This window comes from Trachemys scripta, chromosome 7, assembly GCF_013100865.1.
Source record: "Trachemys scripta elegans isolate TJP31775 chromosome 7, CAS_Tse_1.0, whole genome shotgun sequence".
NCBI lineage: Eukaryota > Metazoa > Chordata > Testudines > Emydidae > Trachemys > Trachemys scripta.
In genome coordinates, this window is record NC_048304.1 from 91,059,700 (window position 1) to 91,083,653 (window position 23,954).

General features: G+C 40.4%; 1 protein-coding gene across 3 annotated transcripts in view; it reads right to left on the minus strand.

Annotated features, from left to right (window-relative positions):
• Window positions 1-16,379: 16,379 nt before the first annotated feature.
• LOC117880680 (putative neutral ceramidase C) overlaps window positions 16,380-23,954 on the minus strand; it is a 56,957-nt gene continuing 49,382 nt past the window's right edge. For all 3 annotated transcript variants that reach the window (XM_034777063.1, XM_034777061.1, XM_034777062.1), the window contains 3 exons: window positions 23,083-23,142; window positions 21,366-21,454; window positions 16,380-16,832 (listed from right to left, as the gene is read on the minus strand). In XM_034777063.1, the coding sequence (XP_034632954.1) occupies window positions 16,643-16,832; window positions 21,366-21,454; window positions 23,083-23,142 (339 nt within the window). In that variant the 3' untranslated portion in view covers window positions 16,380-16,642. The remainder of the gene's footprint in view (window positions 16,833-21,365; window positions 21,455-23,082; window positions 23,143-23,954) is intronic.

Genomic DNA, 23,954 nt, shown 5'->3' on the forward strand with positions numbered 1-23,954 from the left:
AAAACAAAATTTTGGCCAAAACCTTTGGCCATCATATCATGTCAGTGAGTTCATTCTGGGGCAGTGGAGAAGGGTACACAGAGGAGGTGACGGTCAGCAATGATGCTATTATTGGTAACCTGCTAGAATTGCAAGCTCTGGGACTTGTGTGAGCAGAAGTTATAATGGAGTTTCCATTGAGCTTGTCTCAGAATAGAGATATGTGGAAATTATTCCTTAAAATACCTGAATGTGTATATTTACATTTTTTTCTGTTTACATTAATTCTGAATTCTACCTGTTCCACTGAACTGGGCAGTAGTGTCAAGAGCTCCCAGTGCTAGAATAGGTAGCATTACAATTTGCTTTGTTCCTGCATTCTTCAGTATCATTATTTATGGAAGTACTGAATCCTAATGATTAGAGCGATTTCAACATTCTGCTGCTAACTATTTATATTACATAATGTTCACTAGGAAGGTTCCCAAAGCTGGGCAGATACTTAATCAGAAAAAAAAACAACAGCCTAGGAAGAACTGAAGAATAGCCTTAAATACCCAGAAGCAATTTTTGAAGAATTTTAAGGAGGTCAGCTGTATTCTGAGCTTTACTCCATCAAGAAGAATTTGTTCTGCCAGTTCTATTATTCTACCTCATTTACTTTACTAATTTTCTGCTCTACCTCATTTAACTCTACTTATTTCCTGCTTTCATTTTGTTTTAAGATCATGGCAAACACAGAACTCAGGTTTATTTCTTCCTTCAAAAGGTGCCTTAGAGCTCTCAGAAACTGCCGTTCACTTTGTTGTCTCATCTGACTAGATGATACATCAAGCAACCATCAGATTTTCTTTGATGAATACCAGTGACTAAAATTCAAAAACCCAAAGAAGGCCAGAGAAATAATACTTCCCTAAATTAAAGCAATATGCTCGTGTTGGACAGTAAGATTCAGCTGAAAAATCATATTAGTGCTCTGAAATAGGACAAACATGGAGAATTGAAACCTTCAGAGAGAAGATTGAAGACCTGGAAAACCTGAAGATGGCCACACATACATCAGTTCATTGGACAGATTGGGACTATGTTGGCACTGTCCTCACCCTCTGGTGCTGTCAGGAGGTCCCAGCAATATAAATTCTGTTCCCCTAACTTCACATTACCAGTATTGTCAGCAGGGAAACCCAGTCAACTTGGTGGTAATTCACGAAACAGCGAAGATATTGCTCAAGGACCTGGTTAATCCCCTCTGTTTTCCCATTACTGCATGGGTGATAAACAGACAAGAGTTGGTATTATGTGCCCAGAAAGCTTAGAAACTCCTGCCAAAAATGGGAGATGAAGTGATTGCCAACTGCCATCATGTGAGACAGAGGCTATCAGTGGTAATGAAAATTGTTCCCCAGGAAAAGACAGGCAGTCTTTGGAGTGCTAGGATTGTGGGGCATGGGATAAAGTGTACCATTTTGGTAAAAAGGTCCACCATCAATAAAATCATTGTATGCCCCTGAGAGAGTGGCAGCTCCACAATAAAGTCCATGAATATGGTGGGCCATGGCTGAGGTGGAGTGGAAAGGGGCTGGAGAAGACCAAGAGGCCTTGAGCATTGGCATTTGGTGCAGAGGTCACAGATTTTATACATTGCTTGACAGAAATATGCAGGCCTGGCCACAAGAAAGTCCTTGAAACCAAGTTCCAAGTCTTGAAATAACTGAAGTGGCCAGCAAGAGGGGTATCATGGCAGAGCTTGAGGACCTGAAGCCAGGACTGTCCATCTGGGATGTAGATACAGTCCTTGTAATAGAATGCCATCTTGTAGCCTGAACTCAGCAACAGTACCAACGTCACCCGTGGTCTGGCAGGTTTGAGTGGCAAAGGAGATGGGATAACAGGGAATAGCTGGAAGACATCAGGTTGTTCCCTACCATCTCAGAAACAAAGTTGGACACCTTGTTGATCATGGAGGGAGTTTTCCTACCAGGCTCATGGTATTCATCTTTTCAGGGCAGGGCATTGGCCTGTCCATTTCTGGCCCCCAGGCAATAGGTGACCACAAAAACCAAACCAGGCAAAGAAGAGGGACCAGTGGATCTGATGTTGATTAAGATGTCTCTCTGTCCAGAGGTATTCCAGGTTTTTGTGATCTATCAGACTCTGGAAGGAGTACCTGTCAGTAAACGATGCCATTCTTCAAATGCTGCTTTGATGGCTAACAGTTTTTTGACCCATATTTCATAGTTTTTCTCTTCCTGAGTTAGTTTACAGGAGTAGAAAGCTCATAGGTACAGCTGATCACAAGGGCCCACTGGTTGGGACAAGACCAGCCTTAGCACGAAGTTGGACATGTCAGCCTCTACTGTAAATGGTTTTGTGGCATCTAGATGGATCAGGACAGGTACCATGGTGAAAGTCTCTTTTAGTTGACTGAAGGCAGCTTGTGCCCCTGGGGACCAGATGAACTGAGTTCTATTGCACAGAAGGGCAATCATAGGGGTAATTAAGCTAGAAAACTCCTTAATAAATTGCCTGTCAAAAATTGGTGAACCCTAGAAATTGCTTTACCCCATGTACATCCTTGGGTGCAACCCAATCAGTTATGGCAGCAACCTTGTACATGTCTATGGTCAGTTATCTGGGGGGAGACAACATACCCAAGGAATTAAATAGCATCCTGGTCAAACTTGCACTTTTCTGGCTTTGCATAAAGATGGTGTTGATGGAGCCTCTCTAGGATACTGTGGACATGATGTTCATGAAGGGTCTGATTTTCAGAAAAAATGAAAATCCACTCCAATTGCTTTTTTGTACTCACACTGACTTGCATACATATATGTATTTTTTTTTCATCCCTACAGTGTGAGACAACAAGCTTCAGATCCACAGCAGAGATTTCTTCCATTTCAGCTAGAGGAGTAACGGGTTCTTTCAGTGGAGGGAGGAGCTTTTAGGGGGGAAATGTGAATGTTGTCCAGATTGATGAAAATCACCACTCCCTTTATTACTGGACTTCACCTCATGGTGCTACAAGTGCATTCAGCTCTCTAGACATTTCCTCCCTTTGTACACTGCACTCCAAGAGCTAAGCCAGCCCCAATTGTACCAGCCCCTTCAGCCACTCCCTCTCCACCACTTCTGCCCCTGGCAGGGACTGCCCTGGGAGAGAAGGCATCTAGCAGAAAGTTGTGGTGGGGGTAGTGGGGCAGTTTAAGAAAACAAAAGAGGGAATGTGTTTGGTGGGGCTTCACACCATTAGCCCCTCATGACTGCAGTAAATGCTTATCTCCACAAACAGGCATGTATACATTTAACTTGCATTAACTCAGATGTCAATTATGCATGTAAACGGCCAGACATGAAATAATAATGCATAAATGAATGAGAAGCAGTCACTTGCACAGAGGATCAGAGCACATTGCAGTGGATCACAGACATGTCCTTAATTAGGCAGAGCAACAATATAGGAATTGGTCGATTAATCACAGTTAACTCATGTGATTAACTCAAAAAATGTAATAGCGATTAAAAAAATTAATCACAATTAATCACACTGTTAAACAATAGAATACCAATGGAAATGTATTAAATATTTTTGGATGTTTTTCTACACTTTCAAATATATTGATTTCTATTACAACACACAATACAAAGTGTACAGTGCTCACTTTATATTATTATTTTTGATTATAAATGTTTGCACTGTAAAAATGATAAAAGAAATAGCATTTTTCAATTCACCTCATACAAGTACTGTAGTGCAATCTCTTTATCGTGAAAGTGCAACTTAGAAATGTAGATTTTTTTTTGTTACATAACTGCACTCAGAACCAAAACAATGTAAAACTTTAGAGACTAACAAGTCCACGTGGTCCTACTTCTTGTTCATCCAATCGCTAAGACAAACAAGTTTGTTTACATTTACGGGAGATAATGCTGCCTGCTTCTTATTTACAACGTCATCTAACAGTGAGAACAGGCAGTCACATGGCTCTTTTGTAGCTGGCATTGCAAGATATTTACGTGCCAGATATGCTAAACATTCGTATGCATCTTCATGGTTCGGCCACCATTCCAGAGGACATGCTTCCATGCAGATGATGCTTGTTAAAAAAATAATGCATTAATTAAATTTGTGACTGAACTCCTTGGGAGAGAATTATATGTCTCCTGTTCTGTTTTTCCCGCATTTTGCCATATATTTCATGTTATAGAAGTCTTGGATGATGACCCAGAACATGTTCATTTTAAGAACACTTTCACTGCAGATTTGACAAAATGCAAAGAAGGTACCAATGTGAGATTTCTAAAAATAGCTACAGCACTCGACGGAAGGTTTAAGAATCTGAAGTGCCTTCCAAAATCTGAGAGGGATGAGGTGTGGAGCATGCTTTCAGAAGTCTTAAAAGAACAACACTCAGATATGAAAACTAAAGAACCTGAACCAACAAAGAAGAAAAAATCAACCTTCTGCTGGTGGCATCTGACTCAGATGATGAAAAAATGGACATGTGTTGGTCCGGTCTGCTTTGGATCGTTATCGAGCAGAACCCATCATCAGCATGGACACATGTCCTCTGGAGTGGTGGTTGAAGCATGAAGGGAGATATGAATCATTAGTGCATCTGGCACGTAAATACCTTGCGACACCAGCTACAACAGTGCCACATGAACGCCTGTTCTCACTTTCAGGTGACATTGTAAACAAGAAGCAGACAGCACTATCTCCTGCAAATTGTAACCAAACTTGACTGGCTGAAGTAGGACTGAATGGACTTATAGGCTCTAAAGTTGTATATTGTTTTACTTTGAATGCAGTTATTTTTTGTACATAATTCTACATTTGTAAGTTCAACTTTCATGATAAAGAGATTACACTACAGTATGAGGTGAACTGAAAAATACTATTTTTTTTGGTTTTTTATAGTACAAATATTTGTAATAAAAAATCAATATAAAGTGAGCACTGTACACTTTGTATTCTGTGTTACAATTGAAATCAATAGATTTGAAAATATAGAAAACATCCAAAAATATTTAAATAAATGGTATTTTATTATTGTTTAACAGTGTGATTAATCCCATGATTAATCACAATTAATTTTTTTAATTGCTTGACAGCCCTAATTATTTCATGTCCTATAACGAAAAGTAGAACTCTAGATTGCTAACACAAATGTGCGTGTTTTTAAAGGACAGAAATTTTAGATGCAGTGTCATAGCCGTATTGGTCCCAGGATATCAGAAAGATAAGATGAGTGAGGGAATATCTTTTTCTGGCCCAATTTCTGTTAGTGAGGTAGACAAGTTTTCAAGCTTACACAGAGTTCTTCTTCAGGTCAACTTTAGGGAAAGATAGAAGCATCTATAAACTAGTAGTTCTAAATCTGAAGATCTGAAACATTAGCTAACCATTCTCATTGAATTTTACATATATCAATTTATTTAGTGACAGCCTTGTTTTTGTGTAGAACAACACTGTCACCCACTGACTGGTGAAATTAATGATAGTTCAGTGTTTTGAATAGTTCCCATGATATATCTCAGAGTCAATATTCTATTGAAGTTACTGTGCTAAACTGGATTTTAGAACCAAGTAAGGTTAAGGCTACATGACAATTTTTTGTTGGCATAGTTATGTCAGTCAGGGGTATAATGAGGTAAGATTTGTAACCAAAAAACCCATGCTCTCAAAAGCTCCTATCCAGATGCAGGTATACCAGTGAAACTGTTGTTTTGCTGGTATAGTTTATTTAGCTCAAGGAGGGCTGGAATAAGCTATACTACCAAAATCACTGGGAGCACTTACATGGTATAGATATACCAGAAACACATTTCTGGCATAGGCCAGGCCTGACAACCCATGCTCTCTTCTCTATTAAAAATCTTCATTCATTATTGAGACTTAGTAGGGGTTATAATTGATTCGCTATCTGCTATTCACAGAGACATAACTTTTCATGCATAATCTATCATCCACAATGCAGTTCTTTTGCCACATGAGAACTGAGATCATAGAATCATAGAAGATTAGGGTTGGAAGAGACCTCAGGAGCTCATATAGTCCAACTCCCTGCTCAAACCAGGAGCAACCTCAACTAAATCATCCCAGCAAGGGCTTTGTCAAGCTGGGCCTTAAATCCTCTAAGGATGGAGGTTCCACCACCTTCTCAGGTAACCCATTCCAGTGCTTCACCACCCTCCTAGTATCCAACCTAGACAAACCCTGCTGCAACTTAAGACCATTGCTCCTTGTTCTGTCATCTGCCACCACTAAGAACAGCCTAGCTCCATTCTCTTTGGAACCCCTCTTCAGGTAGTTGAAGGCTGCTATCAAATTCCCCCTCAATCTTCTCTTCTGCAGACTACATAAGCCCAGTTCCCTCAGCCTCTCCTCATAAGTCATGTGCCCCAGCCCCTAATCATTTTCATTGCCCTCCACTGGACTCTTTCCAATTTATTCACATCCTTTCTGTAGTGCGGGGCCCAAAACTGGATGCAATATTACATGTGGCCTCGCCAGTGCCGAATAGAGGAGAATAATCACTTCCCTCGATCTGCTGGCAATGCTCCTACTAAAGCAGTCCAATATGCCATTAGCCTTCTTGGCCAGGTCACACTGTTGACTCATATCCAGCTTCTTGTCCACTGTAATCCCCAGGTCCTGTTCTGCAGAACTGCCGCTTAGCCAGTCAGTCCCCAGCCTGTAGCAGTGCATGGGATTCTTCGGTCCTAAGTGCAGGACTCTGCACTTGTCCTTGTTGAACCTTATCAGATTTCTTTTGGCCCAATCCTTCAATTTGTCTAGGTCACTCTGGACCCTATCCCTACCTTCCAGCATATCTTCCTCTCCCCCATCTTAGTGTCATCTGCGAACTTGCTGAGGGTACAAGCCATCCCATCATCCAGATCATTAATGCAGATGTCGACCCCAGGACCGACCCCTGGGGAACTCTTCTTGATATTGGCTGCCAACTAGACATCGAGCCATTGATCACTACCCATTGAGCCCAATGAGCTAGCCAGCTCTCTATCCACCTTATAGTCCATTCATCCAATCCATACTTCTTTAACTTGTTGGCAAGAATACTGTGGGAGATCGTATCAAAAGCTTTGCTAAAGTCAAGATATATCATGTCCACCACTTTCCCCATATCCACAGAGCCAGTTATCTCATCATAGAAGGCAATCAGGTTGGTCAGGCATGATTGCCCCTGGTGAATCCATGTTAACTGTTCCTGATCACCTTCCTCTCCTCCAAGTGCTTCAAAATGGATTCCTTGGGGACCTACTCCATGATTTTTCCAGGGACTGAGGTGAGGCTGACCGGTCTGTAGTTCCCTGGGTTCTCCTTCTTCCCTTTTTAAAAGATGGGCACTATATTTGCCTTTTTCCAATTGTCCGGGACCTCCCCCAATTTCCACAAGTTTTCAAAGATAATGGCCAATGGCTCCGCAATCATATCAGACAACTCCCTCAGCATCCTCGGATGCAGTGCATCCGGCTCAATGGACTTGTGCTTGTCCAGCTTTTCTAAATAGTCCTTAACCTGTTCTTTCACCACTGAGCGCTGCTCACCTCCTCCCCATATTGTGCTGGCCATTGCAGCAGTCTGGGAGCTGACCTTGTCTGTGAAGACTGAGGAAAAAAAAGTATTGAGTACTTCAGCTTTTTCCACATCATCTGTCACTAGGTTGCCTCCCCCATTCAGTAAGGGTCCCACACTTTCCCTGACCACCTTCTTATTGCCAACATACCTGTAGAAACCCTTCTTGTTACCCTTCACATACCTTGCTAGCTGCAACTCCAATTGTGCTTTGGCCTTCCTGATTACAACCCTGCATGCTCGAGCAATATTTTTATACTCCTCCCTAGTCATCTGTCCAAATTTCCACTTCTTATAAGCTTCGTTTTTGTGTTTAAGCTCACTAAAGATTTCTCTGTTAAGCCAAGCTGGTCGCCTGCCATATTTGCTATTCTTTCTGCACATCAGGATGGTTTGTTCCTGAGCCCTCAATAAGGCTTCTTTAAAATACAGCCAGCTCTCCTGGACTCCTTTCCCACTCAGGGGATCTTGAAGGATCTAAACAAGAGTTGAGTTAAATAACTTGCAAGGCACCAGGAGTTCCCACTCCAAACCCCTCTTCGTTGCTTTCAGATGAGCCACATGCAGGCTGTCTCACTTTTCTTTCAGAATGAGCCTGAAGTCCACATCCTCCTACAATAATCAACCGAGGCAATTTACTTACCTAGAGTTCCAATGGCAGCCTTTTGGTTTTGCTACACTAGATGGTCACCTACCTTGACCAGCCTGAATGCTAACGCTAAATGGCTGCCTACTATATCTGCTACTGATCTAACTAGCTCACACCACACTATCACTAACTTCTAGAACGCAGTATCGCCAGGCCAGCAAGAGCAGCAGTGAGAGCCTCTGCATCTTGAATACTACGTAATCATGGTCAACAAGGGACAAACTAGAAAGGGCACTCAGGAGAATGTGGATAAACACTTTGTAACATGTGCTATTGTAATATATCAAATATCTTTGAAACCTGAGTGAAATTCTATGGCCTGTGTTATGCAGGAGTTCAGACGATCATAAAGGACCCTTCTGCCCTACAGTCTATGAAATGAACACCCATATATTACTTTTAGATGCCTTGTGAAAGAAGACTTGGGTTTGAAATAAGAAGGTGTCCTGGGGCTTGCTTCATCTTTGAATTTATAGAATTTAAACTCTATCTTTGCTGGATTTATATTTAGCAGGGCCTTTGAGTTATCTATTCCTTTTGTTCTTTACTTGTCTGTTTTCTGGACTATGTTACACCACGTGCTTAGGGTTAAGCCCCATTAGCTTTTCCTTTTTTAATTTCTGCAGTGTTTATATGGCAGACAACAGAGAAAAAGTGATTTGAATCCCAATATTTGAGTCATCTGCCCAAAGCATTTCAGGTAAGATTCAAATTACTTTCACTCTAAACCAATTACTACTATTAATACTTTGCACTTATTTACATTAGCACCTTGTATAAAGACCCTCACAAATGCTTTACAAAGGTGGCAGTGGGTATCCCATTATTTGTAGCACACACACAAGTACCGGTACTCTTGATATTTAACATTTATATCCGAGCTGATCAGGAACCAGAACTTCTATTCCATAGGAAATTCCAACATTTAGAGGGAAAATATCAGTCTGAATCCAAAGGAATAGACAAAATTTGCTAAATGAAAATTCAGGAGCTTTTTTTCAATAGTGTAATTTCAATTCCTTTCATTTCAACTTTTATATGGTATTAAAATATTTAATAGAATATAGTGTATACATATATTTAAATTATTTTAATATAATATAAAAGCCAAGACAAAATGAATTGAAGCAGTGCTATTGAAACAAAACGTTTTAACATTTCCTTTCAAATAATTTCATTTAAATCCATATGTTCCCATGAAATGTTTCACTTTCAACAAAGGTGCATTTTTGAAGAAAACTGTAAGCAAGCATTTTTTTGACCAGCTCTAGTTTATATAGAGTAAGAAATATTGACAACAGAAGGGGCACAGAAACATAAGGAATGGGGATTATTTTTTTTATTATTAAAATGGGAGTCACTAGATGGTGCTGTTACACATAGTTTTCCAAGTTTCTTTGCATGAAAGCAGCATTTAGTCCTTAAAAACATGCTAAACTGTTGATGGTTTAGGGGGAACTATTGCAAGCAGCAGCAGACTGTGTTCTTTGTCTTAATTTTTCTAACAACAATTATTGAGGCACAATTGCTCCCTGGGAACTGAGCATTGGTATTTTGGCTCAGGTTACTAAAAAAAAGGGTTGCCTCTGTAACCCTTTTGTCAGTATGAATTGCAGCATCAAAGGTCAGGTTCTTTAAGCTTTGGGGACCCTTTATAAAATAAATAAAACATGTGCTCAAGCCCCCACCCAAAGGTGTGCTCTATTCTCAGCTGTAGGAAACTAAAATGTAAGCTCCCTGGTCACCTTTACAAAGGTTTCTTCTTCTATTCACAAGCAGATGGGAGCCCTCTATAACATCAAACCATTAAAATCTTTTACTTGGGGAAAACACATCTGACACTATAAAATACAATTAGAAAAACCTATATAGCATATTTGGGTAAAGCCCATCACAGCCTTAGCTAACTACTCCACTGATTGTGCACCAGGAATTCAATCCCCACTCACCTAAAAACCTTGCTCATGAATCCAGATAGATCTGTAATAGTCAAGTGTGTGCTGGGAGCCAACTCTCCCTATCTCTTTTGGTCCAGTGAGGCAAGCAGCGCCAGGTATTGCTCCACTCCATTTTGCTGCCCCTGTTCATCCGATAACTATTCCACTAACACAAGTCTGGTTCAATTAACCTTAAGGGTTCATGCTGACATTACTCCATCCTGTGGAAGCTGCTCCTCATAGGGTTCCAAATCTCCAGGTGGGAAATTCAGAGCACTGCACAACCCCAAACAAAGTCCTACCCCCTGGTATTTGAGACAAAATCCAACATCTCTCTTGGTCTCCTTGGGTTTGGGGCTGTTTCCAGAGTTTCCACCTTTAGCCAGGGTGACCCACTTATCACCAGCGCATGCCTCCCACAATTCTCCCCTTACAGAAACACATATACATAACCATTTAATATGGTTTCCTAAACAGAACACAACCAAACTCCAACCCAGGCAAAATAAAACAAACGAGAGGCAAAAATGCACTGGGGTGACATTATAATATGTCAATTAAGCCTGCCAGAGCTAGCTTGTCCTCTTTTTGCCTACAAGAGGAACTAGAGTTCAATCCCTCTGAACCTTCAAACTCTGTAGATCTATAGCTTACACATGAATGCTGGTCATAGAATCATAGACATGTAGGGCTGGAAGGAACCTCAAGAAGTCACCAAATCCAGGCCCCTCTGCTGAGGTAGGACCAAGTAAACTTAATCATAGAATCATAGAAGATTAGGGTTGGAAGAGACCTCAGGAGGTCATCTAGTCCAACACCCTGCTCAGAGCAGGTCAAACCCCAACTAAATCATCCCATCCAGGGTGGGCCTTAAAAACCCCTAAGGATGGAGATTCCACCACCTCCCTAAGTAACCCATTCCAGTGCTTCACCACCCTCCTAGTGAAATAGTTTTTCCTAATATCCAACCTAGACCTCCCCCACTGCAACTTGAGACCATTGCTCCTTGTTTGGTCATCTTTCACCACTGAGAAGAGCCTAGCTCAATCCTCTTTGGAACCCCCTTTCATGTAGTTGAAGGTTGCAATAAAATTCCCCAAAACAACAAGGAGTCTGGTGGCACCTTAAAGACTAACAGATTTATTTGGTCATAAGCTTTCATGAGTAAAAACCTCACTTCTTCAGATGAATAGAGTGAAAGTTACAGATGCAGGCATTATATACTGACACATGGAGAGCAGGGTGTTACTTCGCAAGTGGAGAACCAGTGTTGTCAGGGCTGATTCACTCAGGGTGGATTACATCCACCAGACTCCTTGTTGTTTTTGTAGATGCAGACTAACATGGCTACCCCCTGATACCTGACACAATAAAATACCCCTTCACTTTTCTCTTCTGCAAACTAAATAGGACCAGTTCCCTCGGTCTCTCCTCGTAAGTCATGTACCCTAGCCCCCTAATTGCCCTCCACTGGACTCTTTCCAATTTGTCCACATCCTTTCTGTAGTGGGGGGCCCAAAACTGGACGTAATACTCCATGTGGCCTCACCAGTGCCGAACAGAGGAGAATAATCACTTCCCTCAATCTGCTGGCAATGCTCCTACGAAAGCAGCCCAATATGCCGTTAGCCTTCTTGGCTACAGGGTCACACTGTTGACTCATATCCAGCTTCTTGTCCACTGTAATCCCCAGGTCCTGTTCTGCAGAACTGCCGCTTAGCCAGTCAGTCCTCAGCCTATAGCAGTGCATGGGATTCTTCAGTCCTAAATGCAGGACTCTGCACTTGTCCTTGTTGAACCTTATCAGATTTCTTTTGGCCCAATCCTCCAATTTGTCTAGGTCACTCTGGACCCTATCCCTACCTTCCAGCATATCTTCCTCTCCCCGAGCTTAGTGTCATCCGCGAACTTGCTGAGGGTGCATTCCATCCCATCATCCAGATCATGAATGAAGGTGTTGAACAAAACCGGCCCACGGGACTGACCCCTGGGGCACTTTGCTTGCTACCGGCTGCCAACTAGACATTGAGCATTGATCACTACCCATTGAGCCTGACAATCTAGCCAGCTCTCGATCCACCTTATAGTCCATTCATCCAATCCATACTTCTTTAACTTGCTGGCAAGAATTCTGTGGGAGACTGTATTAAAAGCTTTGCTAAAGTCAAGATATATCATGTCCACCGCTTTCCCTATATCCACAGAGCCAGTTATCTCGTCATAGAAGGCAATCAGGTTGGTCAGGCATGATTGCCCTTGGTGAATCCATGTTGACTGTTCCTGATCACCTTCCTTTCCTCCAAGTGCTTCAAAATGGATTCCTTGAGGACCTGCTCCATGATTTTTCTGGGGACAGAGGTGAGGATGACCCATCTGTAGTTCCCCGGATTCTCCATCTTCCCGTTTTTAAATATGGACACTATATTTGCCTTTTTCCAATCATTCAGGACCTCCCCCGATCACCAAAAGTTTTCAAAGATAATGGCCAATGGCTCTGCAATCACATCAGCCAACACCCTCAGCACCCCCTGATTCATTAGAACCGGCCCCATGGACTTGTGCATGTCCAGCTTTTCTAAATAGTCCTTAACCTGCTCTTTCTATGATTCTAGATTGGGTATGTCTACTCAAATTTCTGTCACATCCTGTGACTGCAATATAGACATACCCAGAGACCAATGATTGAATGAGCATGGAGGGTACTGTGGGTCCTTGAGGGGAGGGAGGAGCAGCCCGGGACCCCTGTTGGTGCTGGAGGTGGTGACGGATGGTCGTGCATGGCCCGGGACTCCCACGGGTGCTGGGGATGGTGTTGGCAGGGCCGCCAGGCTCCCTACCCAGCTCTGTGCCTCCCCGGAAGCAGCAACATCCCTCAGTTCCTAGGCAGAGGAGAGGCCACACAGTTCTGCATGCTACCTCTGCCCCAAGCACCGGATCTGCAGCTCCCATTGGCTGGGAACCACAGTCAATGGGAGCTGCAGGAGCAGTGCCTGCAGGCAGAGGCAGCGCGCAGAGCCCCCTGGCCGCACCTCCGCCTAGGAGCTGCGGGATGTCCCTGCTTCTGGGGAGCCCCCCTCCCAAAGTAAGCACCACCCAGAGCTCTCACCCCCTACCGCATCCCACCCAAAGCCTGAGCCCCCCACCCAAACTCCTGCTGCTGCTGGGGAAGGGGCACAGTGGTCCGAGACTGCCCGAGCAGCAATCGATATGGCTGCCTGAGCTGTTCAGGTGGCCTTCGGGCCAGCCACACCAGTCGCTTCAGAAGTCACGGAGGTCATGGAAAGTCACGGAATCCGTGACTTCCACGACAAACTCGCAGCCTTAATTATCGGTAATATCAGTAAACATCTATTTCACTGTACACACACAAACCAACAAAAAATATTTCCCTCAATAATAGTTGAAACTTACACGTAGGCAAAGTAAGAAAAATGCTGCTTGGGAACTTATTAGCGTTTCATTTAAAGGGATTTGCTTTGTATATCTTGACCGGTGATGTTGAGAATTTGTGTTTTCATGGTTATAAAGCTTTAACTTTTTGAATCTCAACATTCACTGCCATTAAACAACTACTGTCTGACCTCCCCCACATAATTTCCCAGAACTGTAAAAATTTAAATCAATGAAAAAAATTAAAAATGCTTAACTTATAATTTTGTGCAACTGTGAAAATTTAAATGGATTAAAAATGTTTAAAATTAAGATTTATTTGTACTCATGTGAAGGTAGAAGTGTCTGACACCTACTTGAAGATGGATTTTAAATGATGAATTCCTTCTCTTCCACTGATTTTTGAGAAGGGCAGAATTATTTGGATAATGAGGCTTTGTAGACTTCCACAGATTGCATATAAAATGTATAGGATTTGCTATATATCGTATAAAATATTATGAATTATTTAGATAATACGCTAAAGGGAGCTCTAAATGTGCAACAGGAAAACAGAGCACACTTAATTTAAATACACATATGTAATCTGTAATTTGTCTTTTTTGTTAAATAAGACAACAAAATCCAAATCAACAAACAAGTATCAGTTTGCTACTAAATGATCTATTCATTCCTCATGTACCTGGACTTCTCAAGAGTCCTTGACACCATTGAGCACTCCCTATTTCTTGAAATACTGACAGCCATTGGCTTTCATAGCTCCATTCCCTCATGGCTCTCTTCCTGCCTTTCTGATTGTACCTTCAGTGTCTGGTTTGTTGGCTCCATACAGTACATTTTACAGGGCTCTGTTCTTGGTTCCCTCCTCTTCTGTCTCTATAACCGCTCTATAGATTATTTTAGCCCCTTCCATGGCTTTGATCACTATGTCTATGCTGCCCTCCATTTAAGTCCAGCAGCTCACTTGTCTCTCTGACATCTCCTTCTGGATGTCCTGTCAGCTGTTACCAAATATCTTGTTGATTTACTCACATCTTCCTTCCTACTCTGACATTTCTTCGTTTTTGACCCCTTAAAAATATGTTTTTGTGGGTTTTTTAGGTTCCTACAAAACTTAGCCCCACTCCACCTATTATATCAGTAATCTTATAGTGTCACTGACTATCAGCTTTGCTTCATCAACATTGCCAGCCTTTAACGACCTATTAATCCTCAAGAACTTCAGGGCTTTATCCCACACTGCCCTTAATGTATGTAATAAACTCCCCAAAGAAATGTGTAAAGCTGCCACCTTTTTCAGCTCTCTCGGTAAAGCTCCTTTGGGCTATGATGCCAACAGAACCTTGCCAGTTGATGAAAGCAAGGCAGGTGGTGAGCCACATTGTGAACACAGATACTCTGTGCAAAAACATACTTGTTTTACTATGGACACTCCCCACAACACACCCCACCATTTGTGTGGTATTTATTGTAAGCCCTTTGCGGCATGGGTGGTCATTGTACTGTGTGTTTGTACAGCACCTAACAAATTAAGGCCCTGATCCCTGATGGGGGCCCAAGTCTAAGAGCCGCTGCAATACTAAGGAATAGAAATAATAATCTGGCTTCCTTTGATTTGGTCAGAAAGACTACTCAAAACATCTCATTTTGAACTGCACCTTAACTGACAAGTTCAGCCTAATAGGGTAAAACTGCTATTCCTTGCCAAATGAGACCCCCAGTCACCTCAGTGGGAGCCTGGGTGCAGGTGGATGACAGTGCTGAGACTACATGGTATATTCACCTTTCAAGTAGCAACGTTTCTGGAAAATAATGTGATATTTAAAAAAAATACAATTGTTTTATTGTAGATGATATTTTATTTAGGTTTGTTGACCCTCTTCTTCCTGCTTTAGACCATTGGCTGGCTGCTAAAATAGGATTCCGTAAAAAGCTATTAAAAAAAACACTTTTCCAAGTTGAGTGTACTGCATATAGAAACCCTAGGTCTGAGTCGCATCTTATTTACACTGGTTTCCACCCCAATGTAATTTCATTTATTTCAATGAAGTCACTCACGATTTACAATGGTTTCAACTGTGAGAATTAAGGCATCTATTTATCCATAAAAAATAATCCAACTGGTTTGGTACAGAATAATTTAGAATAAAATTGTCGATCTCCTAGACCTCTTTGATGAGGAAGTATATAATAATGTTTCCCCCCAGTGTCTTCCTTGAAATTAACTTTTCCAGTTGTTTGCAACATGTGTTTGTGGATTAGGTTCAGAGCCTTTTTTTTTTTTTCTCAATGCACTGTGAGCTTTGGAAGTTCTCAATATATGTGGTTATGAGCTGAGATAAATCTTGTTCTGGGTTGAGTTAAAACCTCATTCAAACTGATGTGTGAACACACTCTTCGCTTAAGATAGTTTAATAAACACTCAAGGGACAACACCTAAAACGAGGTCTAATAGAATCCACCCAGAAACTACCACCACATGGGAAGGGGTTCCACTGGGGGTATTATGACTAGATGGGTAGTGGGAGGAAGGGAAAACACACAAGAGAGGGGAAGGAACAAAAAGCAAGACAGTCAGTGCTTACAGCTTGGGGAAAGGATGTCAGCATGGCCACCCCTCAAATCTGAAAATATAACTGTCGATACTGAGGCTGGGAAAGATTCTGCCCATTCTGTTCAAGTGGGGGACTAACTATTGTCACAACAAGGTTTCATCCAGATCGTAACAGTATTATATGGACTGGATTGTCTGAAATAGCCATTAGGAAACAACTCTTTCTGAGTGCTACAGTTTAATAAGGAATGAAAATTCAAGTGCAATCGATGACTTTAAAAAGATGATGAATCATTTATTCGAGTGGGAGTTGACTGCAACAATAACAGGGCTGGACATGAGCAACCAGAATGGAAATATATCAGATCAGCCAAGAAAGACGGAAGATCAAGTAGATCAAATCATTCCAAAGAACAAGAACTAGATTGAATTATTGGTACTCTAACAACAATTCCAAATGATATATTTATATAAAATCAGCACCATATACACAATTCCTATGAAGCAACTTTTTTTTCCCAATGAAAAAGTAGCTACAATTTTACAACTTGAAATACTGAAGAGGTGCCATTGAATGCATAAAACTGAACTGGCTTCAGAATTGGTTGAACCTTGTAGTGCCCAAAGTATTGTATTCTGTAGAGCCCTGGTTCCGTAGAACTTGGAATATGCCATTCTACTTTGGCCTTGCTGCGACCAAGAAATCCTTTGGTCCAGTAAAATCTAATGGAAAAATAATAAACGACAGGTTAAAAAATATAATCCACATTAATGTGTATTGCAATAGTCCAGCCAAGATATCTAATTGGCTGAATTAAACACATCTGAATGCCAAATCATTATGGAACAGAAAGAACTTTTACTACAAGTTAAGTGACATAGACGCTAAATAATCCCTCCGGTTCAATTTGTCCCAAGAGGATTTTATTTCTGTGATTTTTTAATTACTTTGTTTTATTTTTGTTGCTTTGTTAATAACACAATGCACAGCAATGAAATACACCAGGGAACACTAAATGACAAATAAGTGGTTATTTCTATAGATAAAAAATATTTGTCTAGGTAATTATGTGGCTCCCATAATGTATTAAATGAGCACCTCACAATATCATTATCATGGTTATTAAATATTAATGAATTTACCCTCACAACTTCCCCATTAGATAAGAAAATATTATTCCCATTTAACAGAAGAGGAACTGAGGCACAGATAGAGCAAGAAAATTGTGAAAGGTCAGGCAAAATCTGTGAAAAAGCTGGAAATTGAACCTAAATAATGTGAGTCCCAGACCTGTGGCAGAATCACACATCCCGTTCCTCATATTTATTGCTAAAAATGGGGTCAGGAAACTGAATTGCCTTAGACTGATATTTTTTTAACCATAGAGCATGTGCTGTATACATCAGACAACTGCACAAACTTCCTCCCACTGCCCTCACCAATGTGACTCAGCAGAGATGCATGTCCTACGGGGAACAGAGCTAGTCCAAAAATGCTGACAATACTTGTTTCTGTCACAATGTTTTATGTATCTATTTTGACAAAAAAATTGTTGGGAAAGTTTTGTAAGATGGAATTTCTGATGTGAGAGTGAGACCCCAGAATAGCCCAGTGGTGAGGGCACTCACTGGAGGTGTGGGAGACCCAGGTTTAAGGCTCTGCTCTAAATCAGGCAGGTTTCCCACATCCGAGGTGAGAGCCTTAACCACCACACTATTAGCTATTTCACACACCCACACACACACACACACACACACACACCCACACACACACACCAATGCTTTTTCACAAATTTTATTGAAAGGTCTCATTTTCGTTCTACGTCAGAATAAAAACAAATTTCAAAACCTCTAAATTTTTTTGTGAAACAGAATTGTTTTTTTCCAGCTAGCCCCAATGGGAAACACCTCTCAGGATCATAAAATAGATTCATATTCATTCCCTTCTTGTCCTGTCTGTTGAGACTGTCAACATCTGTTGTGTCTTGTTTTGTACTTAGATTGAAATCTCTTTGGAGTGGGAACCATGTTTTTGTTCAGTTTTGAACAGAACCTAACACAATGGGATCCTGGGATCCTCAGTGCTACCAATAAAGAACAATAATAAACATCTACCCAGTGATCTGGTGTCCTAAATCCTAAATGGTGTGGCTCTCAGAGATGTGTGCTCTCTGTCAGCATGTGTGATTAAGTAGGACCATTATTCTGGAATACTGTAACTGGAAAATGCTTCCCTTAAATATACATGGAGTTCACAATGTTTTACAGTGTCTTACCTCTTTACCTATTGTGTTTATTTGTGCACTCACAAAAATAAGGGTGTAATAGTACCCAGTCTTTTCAATATTGTAACAGTGAGTATGTTATTGAAGTTTCTCTCCCAAGTTTGTGGTAATTTTCATAGAAATTTTATTAAATGTTTTAAATTTTGTTACTCAAAAAAAAGGAGAAATTCCTTGTTTGTAGCCTTACTTTCTTTCTGGAATTATTATTAGGCTGTCTATTAAGCATAGACATACTACACATAATACTTACAAGTAATGAAACACAACACTACCTTTATCTGAGTAGGTTATATTAGGAGGAAAATTTACAGAAATGGGGATCCTAATATACTGTGCCAACATAAGAGAGCAACACGACCCCTGCAACCCCCAAAATACATAGATCCACTGGAAAAGGCCAGAATAACCTCTGGTAGAAAAGGGGAATGTCAGTCTGTATTCCAGAAACACAGGCATGATTTCCATCTCCTAAAACTCCAAGCTTAGTGCTGTTACGTATGCTACTAAAGTGTGTCAGAAGTTGTCTCAGGAAACATTGGATTTATATCATTGTCCTTTGGGTATCAGATCAGATTCAGAAAGCAATTGGTTGCACTCAGGCAGAGAAAATTATGCACTACCAGGAAGAAGCCATCATAAATTCAAGAGAAACAGAATCTACTGATGTAAATCTGTTATACTGGGAACATTGTCTCTCTCCTTTTGAAGTGTAAGGTGTTTCTATTGGAATATCTCCAACATCACAGGATCCTGAAATGGACCTCTTTGGGATCCATTCTTTTGCTGATATTTAGGAGACTGAGGTAAATAAGTCATCAGTTTTTAATCAGATTAGGCAATAACTTCTTTGAACAAGGATCTGACAAACAACTCCTTTGTGTTCTTTGTATGTATCTTAACATTATTAGCTATACTGATTATAGTGCTAAAAAGCCACACTATCTTTTCTTCCTGATACATGCAATCCCCATAAGGCTGGGGGTCCTACCACACATTTGATTTCTACTGCCCTTTTTTTTTTTTTTTTAAATGAAACTTCTCCACGTTGGGGACATACATCAGAGCCACTAAATACTTTTCCCAAAAATAACAGTGTTGGTGGAAACCTTTTATATCCTCCTTTTAATATCCAACTATTAGGCAATGTGGACTAGTGAACGGGGCATTGGACTAGGAATTGGGAGATGTGGGTTCTAGCCCTAGCTCTGCCACTGACCTCTTTGGGTCTTGGGCAAGTCACTTCTCCAGCTGTAAAATGGGTATAATGATATTTACCTGCCTTTGCAAACCACTATGAGCTCTATGGATGAAAAGCTCAGTGTGAGAGCCAGATAGTACTATCTTCATGGAATTTTCATACATTAAATACAAATTGTTTAGAAAATGTAATAAGAATGTTTTAACAAAAATGGGTTTTGTCAAGTTGGTTCACACCAAGATTTTCCTTAAGATGAAATAAGATTTAGTTGTACATTCTCAATGCTGTGTCGATGAGAGCTCTGCATAAGGTTGTACAAAACCACAAATTCATTTCTAGAGGCGGATTCTTTTAAAATGCCATTTTAAATATTTATTTTCAACTCAGCCTGTGCCAAGTGTCACTGACATCATGTACAATAGACGTTGCCATACAGATCACAGTATTCAAAGAAATGAAAGCTCTGGCTTAAGCAGAGCTGGCTTTTGTTACATTGCCACTATGGAAAAGGACATGGTAACCCCAAAAGTGATCTCCACTGCCTAACTCTGTACAGGGTGTTACTATTCTGTAATGCACAGGGGCCGAGGAATGTGAGGGTATATCTCAGTCAGAAACTCACAATATCAATAGCCCTAAAGTTTTGTAGCCAGATCTCAAGACTCCTTGGGCCTAACTGTTGATCATGTTATAGCATGCTTGCATCACTTCCCTGGATACAAAAGACTGCAAAGTTTGTGGATCCCACTGCTGGGAATTCAATGACTCTCGAATGTGGCAGAAAGCTGGCGTAGCAACACTCTGCAACTCCCTCCATTTTGCATCACCCGGTGCAGAGACGATTGCCAGAGGAGAGGTAATATGGCCAAAGTCTTTGTGATTCAGCTATGCTCAGTTGCTGGAACAGCATCCTCATATAGTTAAAGCAGCCCGGAGGTTGCTCTAATTTATGCCAGGGGCCAACTGGTCTCTAGGCAGGCAGCCCCAGAATATGGGAACTACAAAATCTGCATAAAGTCACCCCTAAACCAAGTCCTGTGCAGAGACCAAAGATTTTTGACTTTCTAGTGAACCGACATCTTGCATCTCAATGACTCTAAGCTTGAGGCAACCTTTTAAGTCAATATAAGTTACTTTAAAAGTATTATAGTGCAAAATGCAGTATTTAATTAAAAATTATTAAAACAATGAATGTATTCTGCAGAAGGAGCTAGTTCTAGCCATTGTTTTTACAGTAATTATTCATTTATCTTACATTCCACAATATTATTGATAGTAATTGTGGGTAATTCATCATGGTTATACAGCTTTTAAATTTTAAAATCTTCCTCCTGTTTATGTACATTAAAGGAAAGTCACATCCAGAAGGGGAATCGCAAGGCAGAATGATTCCAACTCTGATTCTGCCCCCCACATTCCAACCTAAAAAGAAGGCTGCTTCACAGACCTTCTGCTGACGTTCAAAGGCAGGTCTGGGGGCTGTGATCTGAGCATTTTACCAACCCAGCCATAGCTCAAGTATCCATAGAGTGTGCAGGTTACTCTTTTCTACAAGGATAGGCGTAAACTACACTGTGGTACTGTGCATGAGACAGTGGCTAGTCAGAATGCGTGTGTGCAATTAACACTCTTGCAGTGTTGGTGTACACCTGTTTGAGGAAAATGCAAAAGAGTGCCAGAACCTGGTCCCTGGGGTTTTTATAAGCAGCTCACTGACTCCTTAATACTCAGTGAAATTTATGAAACAGAATCAGTCCTGGGAGAGTTACTCACCTGGTATCCCATGAGGCATCATTATACATTACATGCCAATTTCCTGAAATGTTATCATATTTCTCAACTGTAAGGAAGGTTTTGAGTGTCTGGAATAAAATTAATATAACTAGTCAGATACTGAATGACCAATCATGGAAGCTTTCTAGTGCTTAACTTAAAATTGAAGAACAGGGTTTTTTCTTTGTTTTAACTTTTTATTGGCAAAACATAACAAGACTAAGCTGTACATACAATGTACGGTATAATAAAGGACACATTAGTTGCAAGAAGACTGCAAAATACACCTCTACCCCGATATAACGCTGTCCTCGGGAGCCAAAAAATCTTACCACGTTATAGGTGAAACCGCGTTATATAGAACTTGCTTTGATCTGCCAGAGCGCGCAGCCCCACCCCCACAGAGCACTGCTTTACCGCATTATATCTGAATTCATGTTATATCGGGTTGTGTTATATCGGGGTAGAGGTGTATATGGCATTTAATGAATTTCCAATAAAAATAACCAATATGACACGTCTGTTCTCTATTTTTAAAAATGTTTAAAAAAACGTAACAGTATGAACTTCGATTCTGAGAATGAAAGCTTGGACTTGCATTAAATTGCACCAGAATGTAGAGAAAAGGTTTCTGCATTGCTCATATGTGCAATTTTGACTCACATGGTATGAAGAGGTCATGAATTAGCTAGGACTGAACTCTTTGTGCAGTTTTCCTATTCAGTGCTCAAAATCCCCTTAACAACCGAACAAACTTCCAGGCTGGAACTTTACAATCAAAGGGCTTCTGGTAATGTAAGGCCCCAAAGAATATGCTGAAGTCAGTAACTCACGTAAGTACAAACAGGGTGAACGTGGTTTTATATGAACCAATGGGGACCTTCAATGAGTGTTTAGCTACAGGAAGTTTAGAAAATTATATTTAGAAGACTTTACCTATATCATTGGTTGTGATTTATAAACATTCTAAACGAAAGGTTTATCTGGGATGTATTATTTTAATGTGCAGTATTCAGCCTAGTGTAATAGTGTGATAGTTTTAGTATAATATGCAAGAATCATTGTTTATAAACTTATAAATTTCAGTGACTCTTCCCTGCAGTTTACAACTAATTCAACTAGCCACTGAAATAAATAAAATAAAATAATAGAACTCAAATAATATTTTCTTCTCTGAGCATTGTGTGTGTGTGTGTGTGTGTGTGTTTGTAAAGATGTGTTTACACTTAAAACACTACAGCTGCACAGCTGTGCTACTATAGCTGCGCTGCCGTAGCACTTCAGTGAAGACACTACCTGCGCCAAAGAGAGGGGCTCTCTCCTCATTGTAGGTGATCCACCTCCCCGAGAGGAAGATGCAAGAATTCTTCTGTCAACCTAACGCTGTCTACACAGGGTCTTAGGCTGGCTTTATGACAACAATCAAAAGTGTGGATTTTCTACACCCCTGAGGGACATAGTTATGCCGACCTAATTTTCTGGTGTAGATCAGGCCTAACATCTCTGCTTCTTTTCATGTCTGACCTATTCTATCTCCATACCATTTGCTCTTTTTCTAATTTCCCTCTATTTCTCTTGTTTTACTCTCTCTCTCTTCTCCTTATCTTTCTTTAGAAAGGTGCATCTCAAAGTCCTCCATGTAAGCAAGCAGAACAATAATTAAACATTAGCCACTGTGAAAGAATAGAAAAATCTAACATCATTTAATTATACTTACAGTGTTCTGAGCAGAATTCCTGGGGTTCGCACCTACAAAAGTTGCTTCAGCAACTTCTCCCTGAGGAAATTTATTTTAGAATTTATTTTGAGAGTGGACTATATGTTATAGAATAAAATCAATTATTTAAGACATCTTTATTAACATCTGTATTATTTTAATAGTTGCTATTGGATTGGAGAGTTTTTATCATGAATTCCACTATGTACAGTGCCTTAACATTCCACCTCTCCTGTCTGCTGGATGAATTCCATTATGTGTCATTAAGTTCCTGTATTTAAAAAAATAAAGGCAGGATGGTGGGATTTTAAGGTTAAAGTACTACATTGTAGCTGCTTCCCACCTTCTACCTGCTTTTATTGCACCAAGAGTGTACAGATAAGACGACACTGCCCTTGTTCTGAATATCTTGTAATCTAATCTTGTCAAGTATTTAAAATAATTAATCCTTATGACATTTTTATCTCATTCAGATTCCAAAGCAAGTATATCAAAGGACAACCAGGTTTCCGCTTCAAAACATTATAACACAACAATGGTTACTTCACAGTGAATCCTCATTTTATGTATAGAAATAAAAAGATTCTCCTTCATGGAGAGATGTCAAGGGCTCTTTTTTTTTATTCCCTGATTTTAACTACATTCAGTATACAAACACTGGTGGATAGAATATCTATATCTATGTTGTTGTTCTAAAATAAGGACAAATAACCTTAACATAAAAACACTGAAGTGGTTATCCATTTCTCAGAAGCACCTTCTTTACTCAGTAATTCATTCATATGCGAATTTCATATTCAAGGGGCATGTTTGATTTATTGCTATAAAGAATAAGGAAGAAAAGGAACGTTTGGAAATTCATGTCAGCTATA